General features: G+C 49.5%; 1 protein-coding gene across 6 annotated transcripts in view; it reads left to right on the top strand.

Moving 5' to 3' along the window:
- Window positions 1-17,945, top strand: part of LOC128768762 (disks large-associated protein 2) — a 67,703-nt gene continuing 49,758 nt past the window's right edge. For 2 of the 6 annotated variants that reach the window (XR_008416279.1, XM_053881898.1), the window contains exons 1-2: window positions 3-189; window positions 359-413. Coding sequence is in view for 3 of the 6 variants with exons in the window: in XM_053881898.1 (XP_053737873.1) it covers window positions 154-189; window positions 359-413 (91 nt within the window). In the remaining 3 variants the exon portion in view is untranslated. Of the gene's footprint in view, window positions 190-358; window positions 414-5,675; window positions 6,061-17,945 lie in introns of those variants that run through there. The other 4 variants (XM_053881894.1, XM_053881893.1, XM_053881896.1 and 1 more) reach the window with 4 other exon arrangements.

Here is a 17,945-nt window from a genome sequence, read left to right as displayed (position 1 = left end):
ACCAGCTGCGTCCTCCTCGCCAGCGGTGACCGGAACAACACCCGAGTCTCCGGAGAATGATACTGCGTCTGCGGCGCAGCAGAGACAGCGGACGTCATGGAAACCAGGGAGACCTGGACCTGACGGAGACGTGAGGCGCATTTCCCGCCGTCCATGGGGCTTCCCGGGAAAATGTCAGCGCTGAAGAAGGTGAGCGGGAAGTTGTGACTCACCTTTGGTGTCGTGTGCGAGCGACGTGTGTGCGTGTGCGCGTCAGCGTGTGTGTGTGTTGTCCATCAAGGTCGGTGATGGTGCGCGAGGCGCGTGTGACTCAGCTGGATTCTACTCCACCTGTCATCCATCTTTTCATCTGTCACAGGTGTTGCCATGGTTACTGCAGACTCAGTGCTGCCTGCTCTTTGACAAGGACGCAGGTAAGAGGCGGACGACTCTGGTGCAGTTTGTCTAACGACCTGCAGGGGGGGCAAGTGCTGAGGATCACCCGTGACATCACAGTTCAAACATGAATCATCATCAAACTTGCTTTATGAGGCTCCTTCTGAGACCAAATCAGAGTCAGGTCATTATATCAACCGTCATCTGTATGGCGTGACCACAAGGGGGCGCATGTTTCTGAGCTTCACGAAACTCCCTGTCACACCTTTCTGATGTCAAGATAGGAAATGTGTGTGTATCGTTCAGCCCTGACTGTTATAAACATGGAATCCATTTCAGGGTTCTCCTGGTGCTTTAGCAGCTGGACCAACGCCGTGTCAACACAGAGTGAAGTGTGACTGGTGATGTCAGCACTCCCTCACTGGCTTTTATGGCTGTTAAGAAGGACGTTGATGGTGAAAGTGATGATGATGATGGTGATGGTGATGAAGGTGATGGTGGTGATTAATGTGATGATGATGAAGATGGTGATGGTTATGATGATGAAGGTGATGATGATGAAGATGTGATGATGATGATGAAGGTGATGAAGAGGATGATGATGATGATGATGATGATGATGATGAGGTGATGATGATGATGAAGGTGATGAAGAGGATGATGATGATGACGGAGCTGGTCTCACTTGTGACTTCATCTGAGCTCTAGAAGCTAGCTGGTGCTGTCATACCAGGAAGAAGAAGTATAGCTGCATTCACTTTTGGCGAATGATGGCACAACACCATAAAGCCAAAGCTACGTGACCATAAGGAAGTGAATGAGTGGCCAAGAGCTGCTGTTTGAACCAGTTTGGTGTGACATCTCAGTACGGCCATTAATAGCTGTTAGCATGACGCGAGTGAACAGGCACCTGCAAGCCATTGCCAGCCTGGTTATTGTCCATTCCGAGCGCACCTTTGTTTATTTCAGCCTGATCAGCCCAAGCAGGTAGCTCGAGTAGCTTGATCTACGGTGGCCTGAAGTGGCCAAAAGTCTCACTAAGGAGCGATTCATGGGGACAGATCAAACAATATTTCACTTATAACATGTAACAAGTGTGTTATAGCATATACTTCTCTGGTGGAGGGCCTCACTGACACAGGCAGAGGGCCTCATGTGGCCCCGGGGCCACACTCTTTCAGAGGACTCGCCTGTGGCTTGGCTGTCTCCAGGTCGCTGACACGTTTCAGCGAACACTCTGTGAACACACAGATAAACATCGATCGCTGGTGTTCACAGCTGATCGCTCCGCGGCGCGCGGTCGATCCATTCGATGTGCAGGACAGATAGCTGGCTAGGATCAATGACGTCGCGACCTCAACAGGGTGGTGGGGGGGGCGCGGAGAATTCAGGGTGCAGAGGGGCCGGTTCATGAGGCAAACTGTCTCTGCAGAGGTCAGCGAGTGCTGCTGAGACCTGGATCCACCAGGGAGGAAGTGTCTTCAGCCACAAACCTGAGGAGTAAAGAGCCGCGATTCACTGCAGAACTAAAGTTCTCTGTCGGGAGACTTCAAGCACCGTCCCAGCTCTTCTCAGTAAAAGCCCATACGAGTGAAGGCCCACCTCATTTTGTGTGGCCTGCAAGAGCTTGAAGTGAAGCCCATTGAGAGAGCAGAGATTAGTGTTCTGCTCTCAGGCAGGAGCAGACTATAGAGCAGACACTGAGCCTCAACGCTCTGAAGCTGTTGCCGTTGGGAGGGACTTGTCTGAGAGGCATTCTGCTCAGACTCTTTCCATGTTTGAGGACACAGTTCAGTCTTAAATAAATGTGAAGTTTATTTGGTCTGAAGCAAAAACTTGTGTGTGACATGCCAGCTCCAAAGTCCGGCCCGGGTGGAAGACTAGCTGGTCTGTTCAGCCAGGACATATCCTCCACACAAGAATGAAGCGTTGCATCCATCTTTCACGGCTCCTGCGAGGTTGGGTCGCGGAGGCAGCGGCCAGAGAACAGAGGCCCAGACTTCCCACTCCCCAGGGAAGCTAGAGGAGGAACATAGATCCACTCAGGTCATCTTCCTCTTCTAATACAAGTCCATAAAAATGTCATTTTACATCCCAAAATAATTGAATGGCTGTAATTCCATAATCAGATATCCTCCTTAAATGAAGCAGAAAAATGAGGGATATATTTAGGACACAAGAGATGATGACAGATTTCTGCACACTCATCAAAATCCCAGTTGAACGCCAAGGACCGCTTTGCCTCAGCTACGAGGCCAACTGTGGCCCGAGAGCCGCACTTTGCTGAACTCAATCCTTCGTCTCCAAATGAAGGCAAACCAGCTATCAATGTTGTCATTGATCACAGTGGCTGTTGTTGTTCGGTCCGGTGAAGATCGCCCGATGTATCCGCTCCTCTCCTCCGTCCACCTGCACCTCCATCTTCCCTTGCTCACCGTCTCCTCGAGGCTGAGGTGGAAAGTTAGTGAGCTGGAATGGTTTGAGGGAATGTCAAAGCTAACAAGCGCAGCGGCGCTGCAGAGGAGGTCCTCAGATGGCTGCAGCTTTTCATGCAAAATATTGGCTCTCGTTTCTGTCCCTCACTCGGGAGTCTCTTCACCACCAGGGGGCAGTGTTCACTTCCGACTCGTTTGTTTTGAACGGTTCCACATTTAATCAATTTCAACTTCCACATTTTCTCTTGGCGTTTAATAAATCTGTGTCAAAGTAAACGACCAGAATTAAACGTTCCAGAGATTTGCACACACAATAACATCAGATGACACTGATTTATGAGTTTGTCCCGCTGAGTTATTGTTGCTCACATCATGACGATATTACTGGCTGTCATTTATGAATAATCCAGCCCAAGTGTTGTTGACCTTGAACCAGTGAAACCCTCAGGTGAGTTTGTGTCCTGTGGAGATAAGGAGGAGATACTTTCTCCTGAGGAGCAAAGCTCAGCCTCATGGGTTTGGAGACTCAAGTTAAAGACAGTCAGATTTCAGTCACGTGGGATGGAACTCAGCCTCCAGTGTGGTTCTGTGTTGCAACTGAAACGTCACAAGCAAGTTCAAGGTCTTATCGTGTGTTAAAAGACACTTCAGGAAAGTTTACAGACTTTAAATAAAAACAGTGACGAGGAACAATAGCACAGAAGATGATGTCACCAGAGCAGCTGCGGAGTGATGCATGACTGAAGCTGAGGTGCGATGCATTCAAGGACCTCTGCACTTGGTAGTTCAGGTAGTAGTTTCTGGTCCCAATCCACGTGGTTTCAGGTAAAACTGAAACTGAACTGTAACTGAGTGTGTTACAAATAAGGATTTGAACCCGACAGTAATGATGGGTTGATGAGGCTTCATGAAACAGTGTCCATGTTTGCAGAGTCCAGCAGTCTTGGTTTAAAATGTATTGTTGAATTCCTTCGATCTTTGGGCAGAAAGGGCCCTCTAGTGGCCACAGAAAGTAAGCACACTGTTTCATGAAGCCTCATCAGCCCATCACTATTCAGACCCCTAAATAAATCTGCTTTTATTGGGCCCTAACACTTGCCACGGGTAAAAACAAAATCTGCTTTCATCATTTAAAAGACATCTGACTTATTGTTTTTACGAGAGCTTAAGTTACAAAAATGTTACTTTTGAAGCCAAAATTTGTGAATAAATAATTACAAAGTAAAACAAGAATCTGATGAAATATCTTGTTATTCAACACCGCTCCAGTAGACAGTAATAGAAATTCTCCTCAGTTCAGTTCATTCTCTTAGTCAAAGAAGAGCTAGCTTCTTCAGCTGAGAGATACATAGCTATGATCCATCAGTGCAGCCGACAGCAGCAGCGGCGGCGGCGAGCACCTGATCCACAGTCGCGGTGAGACGACCTGCAGAGCGCAGCAGGAGAGGGAAACGTGCCACTCGAGATAATACATTGATCTGAGTGGAGAACCAATACGACAGGCTGAGGGTAGCGTGATGGATTCATCCAGGCTGCGGCTCGCGAGGAGCGCTACATCACCTGATCCTGGGCCGCAGCCAGGCGCGGGGCCAGACCGCAACATTACCAAAATTAAAGGAAGACATGCCCTGGAAATATAACCAGGGTTTTTAAATGATCTCAGTTAGATACTGTGGGTGAAACAGAGTTTTTATATTCTGTTTTTTTAGGGTTAACTACAAAGAAAAACAAGCGATGATGGAGGTGAAGAAGAGAGTGCATGCGGGGTGGAGGGGACTGTGATATCACAGCAGCAACAGGAGTGATCGACTGACGGGGCTTCATGAAACAGTGTCCTTACTTTCAGTGGCCACTAGAGGGCTCTATCTCCTCTAAAGTCATAGGAACTGATCAACCGTTTCAACGAAACCTCATCAATTTTAAACTATGGCTGCCCTCTAGTGGGCTCAGAAGACATGGACACTGTTTCATGAAGCCTCATCAGCCCATCACCTGACACAGGACAGTAGAGGTCACTGCAGTGATGCAGGTTTGGAGGCTGGAGAGATGAAGATACTGAGGCTCGAAGGTCAGGAATGAGGGACACGTGAGTGAGGAAGACCAGAGAGTGTTGGTCCAGAAGATGGAGATGAAGGAGAGTGTTTTGACAGGTCTCTGATGGGTGTGCAGAGACTGACACGACCCCAGGAATCTCTCTCCGGTGACTGGAAGTGGAAACAGGAAAATGACTCATGGGGCTCTGCGTTTCCTCCTCTATCAGCTCGGAGCTAATCTGATTTCCCTCCCTGAGTTTGTCTTGTGCGTCAAGCCTTGGACCACGACGGTCAAGCGAGGGAGCACTCAAGTGTTGGTGAAGTAGCCCTCGGACTCCATCTGAATAACAATGACTCGCACGCCGGGCCCAAAATCGATCGCACGCTTCTCAGGCAGGTCCCGCTCCTCCGCTCCAAGATGACTTGCCGAGGACACGGGAGACGTGTCCACAGGTGTGTTTCCTCTGCAGCGACCAGACCCACCGAACTGAAGTAATGAACTTGAACTGTTCGCTCACAGCGTTGGATTGTTTGGCGAGAGCTCTGACCATCACCAAGTCCTGCATGTGCTGAAGGACTCGGCTCCTGAAACAGCCGCACGTGGCGGTGACGTCATCGCGGGTCAGCCGAGCGGTGAGAAGGTGATGTCATCAGAGTGAGGCGTGACCCCATGAGCGAGGCGACGGGGAGCGAGCGGCGCGGCGACACCTGCCTGTCTGTCCTGGAGCCGAGCCGATGGGAGGCGGGGCGGGGGCGGGGGAAGCGGCGAGCAATGCTGAGGGGGCGGGTGGCGCAACAGAGCTGCAGAATCCTGAATCCAGCGGGTGATGAATCCGCGTCCGTGTTTTGCGTGGAGCCGTGGGAGCCTGTGGAACATGCAGCTCGCGCCGCTGCCTCGCACTGCTGCAGTGGAGGAGTAAATGCGGAGCTCAACACTGCTCCAGGTGATCGGCCACAGCAGCCCAGCCAGGCAGACTGCTCCCTCCTCAGCCTTCCCTCTCCTCCTCCTCCTCCTCCTCCCCCTCTCCTCTTCCACCTCCTCTTCTTCTGCATTCCACGGTGGGGCTTTGACAAGAAACAGAAAGGAACAGAGAGGCAGCACCGGCTCCCTCTCTCTCTCACACGCACACGCACACGCACACGAGTGGCCGCCTCTTCCCAGTGAGGACGCTCTGCATGTGTGCTCCAATGTCTCCGCTGCATAGACTCGCCGAAAGGTAAGAGACTCTCCGTCCGCTTCTGAAACAGGTTGATGTGAAAAATGGTGCGGTCTGTCTTCAGCGTTGGAGGAACGGCAGGTCTTCATTCACAGGTGTGTGTGTGTGTGTGTGTGAGAGAGGGAGGCAATGCTCCTTCTCAATGGATGTTCATCTTGACATGACGACCAAACGGCTTGGCATCAATCCTCTCATCACCACGGAGAGCAGCAGCTTCACCTGCGATGGCTGTCATCAGTCTTTGCCTGATGTGGTCCATCAGGTGCGTCCGTGGAGCAGGGAGGAAACCCCCCGCACTCAAGCCTGTTGTCACCGCTGGAGGAGATTTAGGAGCAGTTACTCCATCGCTCTGTGAAGCCCAACCACAGTCAGAGTCTCAGATCACGCCTGCTGTTAGACGTGGTGGCATTCCCTGAAGTTGGAATATCAGTGAGCAGGATCTGGTCTGAGCAGATGAGTCTGTTCAGGAAAATGCCAAACTTTCTGGAGGAGACTCGAGGGCAGATCTAGACCTGTTACTGTGTTTCCTCCGGTGACAGGCCCATGAAACACAGCACAGAGCAATAAAGCACCTGGGATGGTGTCTGAAGTGTTGGCATCCGGTCACCTGCGAGGTGCTTTACCTCGGTGATTCACTGGTTTGTTGTGTTTCATAACGTCCAGTTTACTTTTCCTTGCTGCTTCTGAACCAGGCCCATGAGCCACAGAGGTCAAAGGCCAACTCCAGGTCATCAAATTGTGACTCCATAATGAGAGTCACATTGACTGGAGTCAAGGCTTCCTCCCAGCACCAGGATGGTCGCTCTGCTTCCAACACATCACCATCGAGGTCCTCAGAAGACAGTTGGCTGCTGGTGTTTAATGTCAGGCTGCTCTGGGTCAAGTCCACTGTTTCCACCAAAGTTCTTGGCTCAAACGGAACCATAGATGGTGCTGAATTTGAGACAAGCCCCGTGGGTCTCGGCTGTGGTTGTCCATGTGGAGATCCAGGAACATGCTCTACACCAGGGGCTCTTGGCCTTTGTGATCCCAGGACCCACCTTTTCCAGAACAGACACATTGTTTCCCCTACGTTTTTGCGTTTTTTGGGGGGGAGGAACCTAGAGATTGGTTGACGTCGGCTATGGTGACCGTCATAGAAACATTCAGAACAGAGAAGGAAATTTAGAAATTTACACAGTTCACACTGAGGAATGGAAAATATGTGGGATGAAGTAGTCTATGAACTCAATAGATTTCTTAAGTATATAACTGAATAATAGTGCTTTAGATTCTGGAATCTTCATCTTGATCCATTTTGATATCGAAGTCACATGTCACAGCTGAAGACGCTGGACCTGTTCAGCACCAACTCAACTCCAAGCCGGAGCAGTAGCTGGCAGTTCTATCCAGTGTTTCCCATGATGCCCCGGAGAGGACGGATGGAGCCGCTCCGCCATCGATCCTTGAGTCTTGACACTTGTGCGTGTCCTGAGGAACCAGCTGCCTATAAAAGCGTGGCCCTCGCAGCCCTCTCCTGTGAGCCCCGGTGTTGGTGCAGGGGCTGACCTGGTCGGTCGGCCTCGCTTCACTTGTGTGGAAGGCGTTTGACTGAAGAGGTAGTGAGCGCTGTCGAGGTGCAGAGGAGGATCTCAGCGGAGGGATGTCTCAGACGCTTTTGGGTAGTTTCTTTTTTAGGAGTGATCGCACATCCCGAACAGCCTCATTTAACTGCTTCACTAAAAACACAGCTGTTAACAGGAACAAGTGTTGGCGCGGTTGCTGCCGCAAGTGAGACAGCGGTGATGATGGCAGGGATATGAGACTGGTGTCTTCTGCTCTCCTAACCTGAACCTGCTGGTGAGGCTTCATGAAACAGTGAGCCCACTAGAGGGCAGTCTTGCTTCAAAACCGATGTGAGGTTTCATTGATGTCTGGGCCCTCTAGTGGTCGCTGTTCACCACTGAAGAGACTGGACAGTCTGCTGGATGGTTGGAAACCTCCTGCATCACGTGTGTCAAACTCTCGGTCCAGGGGCCAAATCCGGCCCAGTAAGTCAATAATGTGGCCCACCAAAGCTCAGAAGTCAGTTTAAAGCAGACATCAGATCGCTTCAGGCGCTGTTGGTGCATCGCAAAGATCACACTGTGAGAGTGTTGCTCTCTGACTGGCAGTTTTCTCGCAAGAGGAGATAACAACTGTTATCGCAGATGTTTGTTTGAGGTGTGGTGGAGGCATGTATTGCATTCTGTTGAGACTTTATTTCCTTTATACGTATCAAAGGACAACATAAATTCTAATTACTAGATCATTTTAAGTGCTAAATATTTTCAGAAGTGAACGTGTCACTTCATTTTTATCAGGTCAGGCCACATTCAGAGAGACAAAGGAACTCACTTTGCCCAGTCTATACTTCTTACATAAGAATCAAGTGCTGCCGTCTTCTTTGCGCATGTTTTCCTCCCAATTTATCATGTAGCTCTTGCACGAAGGAGGGAAACAGAGCCGGGGTTGTAGGAGGCGGTGGTCGGTGTGAGATATATTGCCACTGGAGGACGGAGAATTTTCCTCATTGTCATGTCTTCTTCGTGTCTCATTAGAGCTATGTATCAGGTAGTAACAGCAGCACTGCCCCCCATGGTTTCCAGTGGTACTGCTCCGGTTGGCCCGTGTCTGTAAGCTCTGTGGAAACGTGCACAAATACAGAGGAAATTATCCGGATCTGTGTGCAACATTGCGCAGGAATGGGCCGTTAGAGGTTGAGTCACGGGGGCAGCAGCTGGAGCTAAGAGGCGGTCTATGCCTGCACACCTGCCACAACTCTTCCGTGGGAATGCAGCGAGTGAGCAGCTCCTCTGAGGGGAGCAGAGACATCCTACAGAGAAGCTCCAGAACAGGCGACTGAAATGGGTTTTCTCTGTGGGTCGACCACGCTACGCTACCCTCTGCGTCTACACAATAAGCTGCTTCACCACACACACACTTCACGTTGATCGTGAGCTTTTTTAAAAGAAAAAAACCGCCTGGATGTTCCGTGTTCAGTGCGGCACTGGTTCTCTGCATCAGAGTTTGCAACTGAGAGTTCTGTCCTGACCCAGACGCCCCGGCATGGACACCATCAACATTCTCATCACGGTGTTTCCTGTTGTGTTCTTCCACAGAGGCTGAATAGAAATGAGCAGAGTCCTTGTTGGTGGTTTTAATCCTTCCCGCTGGTGTGTGCAGCGCGTTGGGTTCGGAGCGGAGCCGCGTGGGCGTTTGAGTGAGTGGAAGGGTGAACGTGGAGAAGTGAGCTGAATGTTGGCAGCGCCGCGCAGGATTGATGCCGGTTATTGTGAGCTGAGAACATCTGTAAACGCACACTCGCTTGACCCGGTTGAATAACTGTGAATTTTTAGAAGACTGTGAAAACCCTACACGCACAAGTATCTGTGAGGAGCGCTGCAACGGCACGTTCGCTCAGGAATGGTCTCCACAGCGCTCATGTCCCGCACCTTCTGTTGCATGAGGGGCTTCTGACTGAGAACCCGACCATTTCGTTGTCACGCATCACGAAAAACTCTAAATCTGCATGTAGCTTTCAACCAGGTTCCACGCGAGGGTTCGAACTAACTGGGATAGAAGTATCTGCACTTCACCTTGCTGTGCACTTTATCAGCGACAACTAGCTGATGTAGCTGCGACTTCCACCGATTCAGTATGTGGTACCTCAAGATGGCGGCTGGGTTTGACCCACTTATAAGACGCTTGTCAGAATCGCTGTGTATTTTATGATCGTATGTGGAAACCAGATTCTAATGAAAAGACATGTATCGGCCGATATGCGTGTCAGAGACTTGGAAAATCTCACCCCTCAAATTCTTTTGAATTTCAACCTGATTCTACCGTATTTTTAATGTCACTATACAAGTAACATCTGACTTACGACCGGGATTGGTTTCCGACCAACCAGGCGTAAGTCAGATTGGACATAAGTCGAATGCCAGTCAAAATAGCCGACACAAGGGTTATAGGTGCTACTGTAGTGGTAGATGGCTGAGTGAGAGTGAGATGCTGGGAGACTGTGCCGTAACTGTCGTATGATGTGATGCATCTGCTGGCTGTGGTTGTAAGTACAGGTGGATGTAAGTCGAGCGGGTTATAAATCGGATGCTACTTTGTTCAAAAACTTGACGGCACATTTCACGCTTCTCTTCCCACATTAGATGAACGGAAGAGCACGAGAATCCAAACAAAGTCAAATACATGTGGAGCTTCCGTTTGGCTGGCAACAGCGGAGAAATCGCTCTGGGATCAAGTGTTTGCGCTGGTACAGAGGAGGAGGGTCAGATTGCGGGTACAGTATTGGTTGCCCCTCCACGTCCTCCCATCCAAACTGGTCAGTCAGCCAAATGAATTAGTAGAAGACCCAACGAAAAGTGTGTGAAGATCGTCGTGTCTCCAGGGGCTGTTTAATGGAATTATCGGCTGTCGAAAATTAGCCGATAATTCCATGGAGTGGGAGGAAACGTGAGCAACCAGAGCTGCAACCTCATCAGATCAGACATTCTCGTCGTAGTTTGAGGAATATTGTGGAGGCATGAGTCTAAAATGAGGAAGCCTCTGAGGGCGCTGCTGGCTGCAGGCTACCGACTCCTGCTGGAGGAATCCCCAGGTCCAGGTGTAGCCCGTCCCTCCGTCCCGTGTGGAAGCTCGAGCCATTAATGATGGAATCAAGCGGCCGGCGTGTGTAGCGTGGCTCGGCTCCCCTAATGAGGACTGGCTTCATCCTCCCGCTCTGACAGTATGCTGCTCACCAGCTTGTTTCCATGGAGATGCTCAGGAGCCCTTTTATTTTTTCATTCTTTCTACCCCTTCTGCTGTACATTCCACCAAACTGTGCTGCTTCATCAGAGGGCTGCGGGCCAACGTGTGTGGGTGACACGAGGATGTGTAAACACGTTTTTTCTTCTGCTGCTGAGGCCGCGTTCGTCCCAGGAATCAGAAGCTCTGCCGTCCTAATGGTCAGTGCGTTTGGGACAGAGACGCCGCCAGAGAAGCCGCTCCGCTTCAGAGTCTGTAGCAGCCATGAGTCACCGGAACCGGAGGAGAGACGGAGAGGTGACGGAGAGGGAAGGAGGTGCAGGAGCAGAGACGCTGAGAGAGAAGGGCTCACTGCGACATCTGTGCGGAGGAAGTTCCAGCCTCAGGGCTGTAAAGGTGTCAGGGCTGACAAGTGATCCCTGGCCAGACAAAGAGGCCACGACGGGGACCGACGGTGTCCAAAATAGCCCTGAAATGGACCTTTCTGGTCGCGTGTGACTGATGCCGAGATCTGAGGAGAGATTGGGTCGGGGCAATCCCTGCAGCAGCAGGAGCTCCGATCCTGAAGCGGTGTGGAGGCCGGCGCTTTGATCCGCTCGATCTGGCACTTGTGTCTGACAGGGTGTTTGTGGGGAGGACAGGGACCGGCTCGCACGTCCCCTCTGTCTTCACTTGAGCTCGTCCTTTGAAGTTGATTCCAAATTGACTTGACCCTTTCATGCCTGCGTTTATCTCCAGGTGGCCAGAGCTCATTTTGATGTTCTGGCTGCAGAATCTAACAGAAGTGCTGCGAGTGAATCCAATGCATCGCCTTGTGATATTTGAAAAAGCTTTTGTGCTTCTATCCTGAAGGGTTTTTTTGCCCTTCATCATGGATGTTCTCTTGCGATGGGCTGATGAGGCTTCATGAAACCATGTTGTCATGGCAGCCCTGGTGTAAAACTGATGTGAGGTGTCCTCCAAAGCGGTGGATCAGATGGATCAGATGGAGCCCTCCAAAATGAGACGAATAACCGAGCTGAGGTGATCCAACTGTTTTGTGTGTAAATGTGGGCTTTGATGATTCACTTTTTCTGACAGTTAACAAGTTCATCTCCGGTTGTTTGAGCTGGTGTGGAAGGACTTGAAACAGTTCTTGAACTGAAACCGAAGGATGGTTGACCAGAACACGTAACTCAGCAAACACACTTTTTCCAGCGGAGAATTTACAGAACTCCATTTCACAAACGTCACAGTCCGTCCCCAAACCGAATGGCGCCACCTAGAGCCAGGATTTGAGGGGGCATGACAGCAAGCGGTGACATCACGCGACAGACACCCGTCCCATACATTCGTGCTTTTCTGGACGTGTTCTGCTGGACTCACGGGCGACTGAGGCCACCAGATGGCTTTTTGCTCTGAAGGCAGCTATTTTCTATACAAAGGCTCCTCTCTGACTCACTGGACGGTTCCTGTGAAATCAAGTCTTATTTTAGCAGCCTGTTCAAGACGCCAGGCCTCCTCTCGCTGCGGCCAGACCCACGGTTGCTAAGGGAAACAGATAATATCCGTATTAAATAGACCTGACCACAGTGAGGTCCGTTCCACTTCACAGTTTCTTCTTCCAGAGTAAACACAGGGAGTCTGTGGTTGTCATGAGTCCAGTGCGCCACACTAGTTCTTCCCTCGACTCACCCTTTATATGGTGAGTAAACTAGGTCACATGACTCACACGTTTCACCGCTACAAATGAATGTATGGTGGCTGAGAGGTGCAAAGCAAAACATGCGCAACATACAATCACAGAACACACAATCATGAAAACAAAATGCAGGAAGCTGGAGCCATTGTTTGCCTGTGTGATTGTGTGTGTTGCTTTCGCAATTGTGTGTTGTTCAGCAATTGTTTTTTGTTTAGTGAAAGTGTGTTTTGTTTTAGGCATTTCGTATGTTGTTTGGCACCTCTCAGCCACCATATTAATGAGATCCGGACTTGTCATTTCTGCTGAATCAGCATCTGCGACAGGAAGTTGTACGCACACCTCGAGCTGGAAAACACAACGTTGCATATGCTTCCCAGCACTGAGCCAATCATTGTGACACACAGGCGCCACGAGTCGCTCATACTTTGACCAGGTTTAACATCTACCACGGTCCATAACTACAGACAGCTGCACTGACTCAGACTCTCGTTCTGCTCCACCAGGCTGTGCGTATAATCGATTGAGTGGTTGTGTAAATTGTGATGCATGTGACATAGCGCTCCCTGGTGTCAGAGGTCATGGTGGGCGGAGCCTCTGTGATACCAGTGGTCGTAACTACTCCCACTGTGGGCCACAGCCTCACTTCTGACCTTGTCCCTTCCTCAGTATCTTCATCTCTGACTCGTCTCTGACTGCTGAGTCAAATAAAGTACCCGTACCATGCATCACTCCACCGGGTCAGAGGTGACCCCATCTCTTCAGGGGGAAATTAAAGGGAGACCACTGAGCTGCCTGCTGCACGGCAACGTTCAGTGCTGCAGGACCAGTGTGGGAGACACTTCAGTGACTGCTGAACATGTTCAGGCCTGGTTGACAGATGAATTCCAATTAAAACTTTCCACTCTTAAACTAAGGCTACAATTAGTCGGGCAAGTCTCCTCAGAGATCAGCGGCTCCCAAGAAAACTTTTTGGAATTTGAAGAGGCCCGTATCGCTGTTGCCTGCCACCACAGTGAAGCTGCAGATATAGAAGAAAATACACAGAGAATAGTGTTGGAGAATGATGCCCAGCGTTCATCTTCATCACCATCGTCATCATCATCTTCATCACCACCATCATCATCATCATCGGCGCTTGAGAGCTGAGGACGAGTTTCACCAGTGGGTGAGATAAACTTCCGTAGCAATATAACCTCTGTAATTCAAGATGGCCGCCGCCTGGCGAAGCCATAATATACACGACGGATGAGAGAATTTACTCCCATCCCAAGCTTTGGGTCAAGTGTCCGAGTGGATTTCCTTGAAAAGCCTCTGGCCACTGAAGGTTAACTGAGCCACACATGACTCCATTCATCTCCCAGTAAAGCTCTTTAAAACATTCTCTTCAATCGCACACCTGGGAAATAACACATGAAAGACGTGACCCAACACTGTCAGGTGCTGGACTGGATTCCTGTCCAGGGGGTCCCTTCTTCTGACGCCCACTTGCACCCAAAACCCTGGCGTTAAACTTGTTTCCCATTCTAGCTCCGACAACTGGCTGAATGACCAGAGTCAGCGAGGCTTATATTCTCTTGCCGTATCTTCTTTCTCCTGTCACACAGCAGGGGAAACGTTTGACACGTCTAAGCACAGAAAACTGCTTCCATCGAAGGACGAAAAGTACACTTGAAAGTAATAGCTGTTTGAGTCCTCGGGAGAGAGAATGCGTGTAGGTAGTACGGCGTGTATTTGCTCGTGCCTTCCTGACGCGTCAACAATATTTGGAAAGCCAACTGACTGTATTGAGGTAATTGACAGAAAAGGCGGGATGTAATTATGCGGCGCCATCGCTCAGCATTGTTGGCCCGGTTCTTCTGTCACAGCGCACGCCAGGTGAACTCTGGAAACACTGGCACCTGCCACACTTTCATCGAGAGGTAATGATGGGTAATTCGGCAGCTCCTCTGTGAGGCCTGAAACTGACAGGAGATACTGACACCAGCTCCAAGTCTGGACCCCACAAGTTCACATTGATTCCACTTGCTTGTCACTGAGCTCGTACCAAGCCTTCATTTCCCCTCAGAATCCAAAGTGGAATCCGAGAATGTGTCCGAGGAAAACACCAAAAACTAGTGCAGTGGTGGAGGTTGGAGTCAGTCCCAGCTACACAGAGTGAGAGGCAGGGGGCACCTGCACAGGTGTCATCACATGACACATACAGGCTTCAACTCTCACACCCGCCGTGGAGGATTTCAAGTGACCTACTGAGTGTTTTTGGACTGTGGGAGGAAACCACAGTGCCACGGAAAAAATCTTCAGTGTAGTGCCGTAAGGACAGGACTCCTCTGTGTCTGCAGCTGTGGAAGCGTCGCGTGAAATGAAAATGAAACACACATGAATAATGTTGCCTATTTAAAACTTACTTATCGCCACATGCCCTGAATTCCTGTTTTTCTCCTGTCACCTGTTTCGATGGGAGCGACACCACAACCCACGTTACGGACATGATGACTTCTCGCGCAACCGTAGGACTCTTGGTCGCTGGAATCAGATTCAATTGAGTCTGCAGGACGAAGAGATTGTATGTTGTTCCTGGGCTTCCTCCATGAACTTCAGTTGCGTCTCTATGACCTTTACATAGTGACGGGCTCATGACGCTTCACGAAACAGTGTCCATCTTCTCAGAGCCCACTAGAGGGCAGCGTTGCTTTAAAATTAATGAGAGGTTTCATTGAAACAGTGTTTCAATTCCTAAGATTTTAGAGCTGATCGAGCCCTCTGGTGGCCTCTGATAGTACGGACACTCATCAGCCCATCACTACCTGTAAGCATTACTTAGTTCAGTGTTGCTGTTTTAACCCAGGACCCCAAAAAACTGACATGTTCTCACTTCTCACTCCCAAGGCGTCAAATAGCGACTATTGCCGGGTGACTTTAGCGTCCTATGCTGACGCAGAAGTCACCCCTCCAGCTCACATTAGACTTGCTGTTCTTTTGCTCTAAATACTTCGATGTGTCACTTGGTATAAAGCACTTTAAACAACCACACCAGCAGGTAAATGTACCAAGTGCCTTCAGAGATGAAGGCCTCTCGTTCTTCGGAACATCACACTGGAAAATCTATTTGTCCACATGACGCCTGACCTCTGCGTCAGCATGGGACACAAAAGTCTCCTTAAAATCACAATCAGAAAACTTTATTAATCCCAAAGGAAATCATTTTCGTAACATGCTCTGTACCCAACATATCACAACGAAATAGAAATAATATTATAAAGTGCAAAAAGCAATACAAAAGAGCTTCGAAACAATGCGCATGAAAAAACATATTCAAGGACAGTTGCTATTTGACGCCTCGGGTGGAGTGTGAGCTGAAAAACTTTCCATCCAACCGTCACAGTTAGTACAACTTAAATCCCTGCTTTTGAAGAAGTGCTTTAATAACAACTGGCTCATGAGCGCCGCCCTCAGGTCGCCTCACACACACACACAGGCCTGAGCTTTCCTGGTACAGTGTTCGCTTCTGTGCTCACTTGGCCTGACGTTTTCAAACCTCAGCGAGTTACTGCTCCTGCCAGGAGTGTGTAGGCTTCTGCTTATACTCCTAACAAGCTGCTCTTTTAGATCTTTGCGGAAAAAAAACAAACAAAAAAAACAATTTCATTAAACTTGACTCGTTGAATCACACCATGTAAGAACAACAGCGGGCAGTTTTAAAGGTCTTTTTGAAGGTCTAAACCGCACAAAAGTTATTTTTAATTGGGTTTAAAGGCAGTGGAGCCGATAGCGCAAACTGGTGCTATTAACGCTGCAGTTTTTTTCCATTTTCATGGCAAAAATAATTGCTAAAGTTTGTGGAGTTTCTCTGTCAGCAGAGCTTCTGCACGTCGTACGTGGCATGTAAAGCCCGGCGCCTGGTGCCGACCAGTCCTCAGGGAGTCCTCTCCCCTCGCCTGCACCTTCTATAGGTTCCTCCTCCTCCTCCTCCAGAAGAAGGATGAAAGGACACTTATCTTTTAATTGCTTTCATTTATCTCCACAAAATCAGTAACAATTGAATAAAGAAGTGCAGCTCCTGAATTTCAACCAGCAGCTGCGGAGCTGGGGACGTTTAATTTGCTATTTTGGAATGGAAATGTTGTGATTTATGTCCCTCTCTCCTGGCTGATGAGCAGAGCTGTCCAACCCAAAATAGAGATTTACAACTCTGACCTGAGTCCCTCTCTCTGAAGGTGTACACACGTCTACGCTGTTTATGAACGTCGCATTTTCTAAATCTTTATCTGTTAAGTTAAACCAGGTCAACAACCTGAGCGACTCCAACGTGGAATCAGATGAGATCATCCTCTCACATGGCGTAACATAGTGACGTCGGGAAAGTGGACTTTCGTGTCCTATACTGACACCTTCAGCGTTACGTGTTAATGCATTAGGTTTTCAACTGAAGCACGTGTTCCGTCTTCCACGGCATACCGTCACGCTGTGGGCAGCATGGTCACGTAAAAGAAAGACAGAGGCTCATCAGATGGCGCTCCGTTCAAATGTCTCCCCCATGCCTTGCACTCCACCCTGTGCTTTTTACTCCCCTGAAACACTTATGCGTCAACACGTAACGCTGAAGACTGCCTTTGGCGTCAGTATGGGACGCTAAAGTCCACTTTCCTACCGTCAATATATTACGCCATGGGAGTGAGGGTGGGTTGGCATGGCGTAAGCAGACTACTCGACTACTTGCTCCGCTTGTCAGTAGTGATGGGCTGATGAGGCTTCACGAAACGGCCTCATGTTCAGAGAATTGAACAACTGTTTCAATGAAACTTCACATCAATTTCAAATGAAGACTGCCCTCTAGCGGGCTCTGAAAACATGAACACTGTTTCATGAAGCCTCACCAGCCCACCACTACTTGTCAGTCACAATATTTGTTAGCTTCAGCCCTGTTGTTAAGACGTCGAAACTTTGCCTGCGAGTGTGGACTTGCTGCTGCTGCCATACGTCCAAGTGGCATGAAAGACGTATTAATATTTTCCTTGTCCAAGTCAATAAATCGCTGCAAGGATTATCGCAGGCACGTTGAAGTAGACTTGTGTCAGATCCCTTTTAAGTCCTTGGGATTAGTGATCGGAGAGACCAAACCTGGACTGACAGAAATGATTCATAAAGAGGAAATGAAACGCTGGGACAAGGTTTCCTCCCGACCCGTCTCTTGGGCGATAACTTCATAAAAAGCACGCCACGCTAGAATCATGGAGTTGTTTTATCTCAGAAAACACGTGTGCTGCAGATGGACGTTGTTCCGGCCCCCAACATTGTGACTGTCCTTTCATACCACCGCAGTTTCCACTGGACCTGCTTTTCCTTGACAACGCTATCTGGGCTCAAACCTTCCCGCCGCAGCCACCGAGCTGCTGCGAGAGCAGGACAAAAGCTGGCTATTGTG

The sequence above is a fragment of the Synchiropus splendidus genome, chromosome 12, assembly GCF_027744825.2.
Source record: "Synchiropus splendidus isolate RoL2022-P1 chromosome 12, RoL_Sspl_1.0, whole genome shotgun sequence".
Classification (NCBI taxonomy): domain Eukaryota; kingdom Metazoa; phylum Chordata; class Actinopteri; order Syngnathiformes; family Callionymidae; genus Synchiropus; species Synchiropus splendidus.
This window is presented reverse-complemented; position numbering and strand designations above follow the sequence as displayed.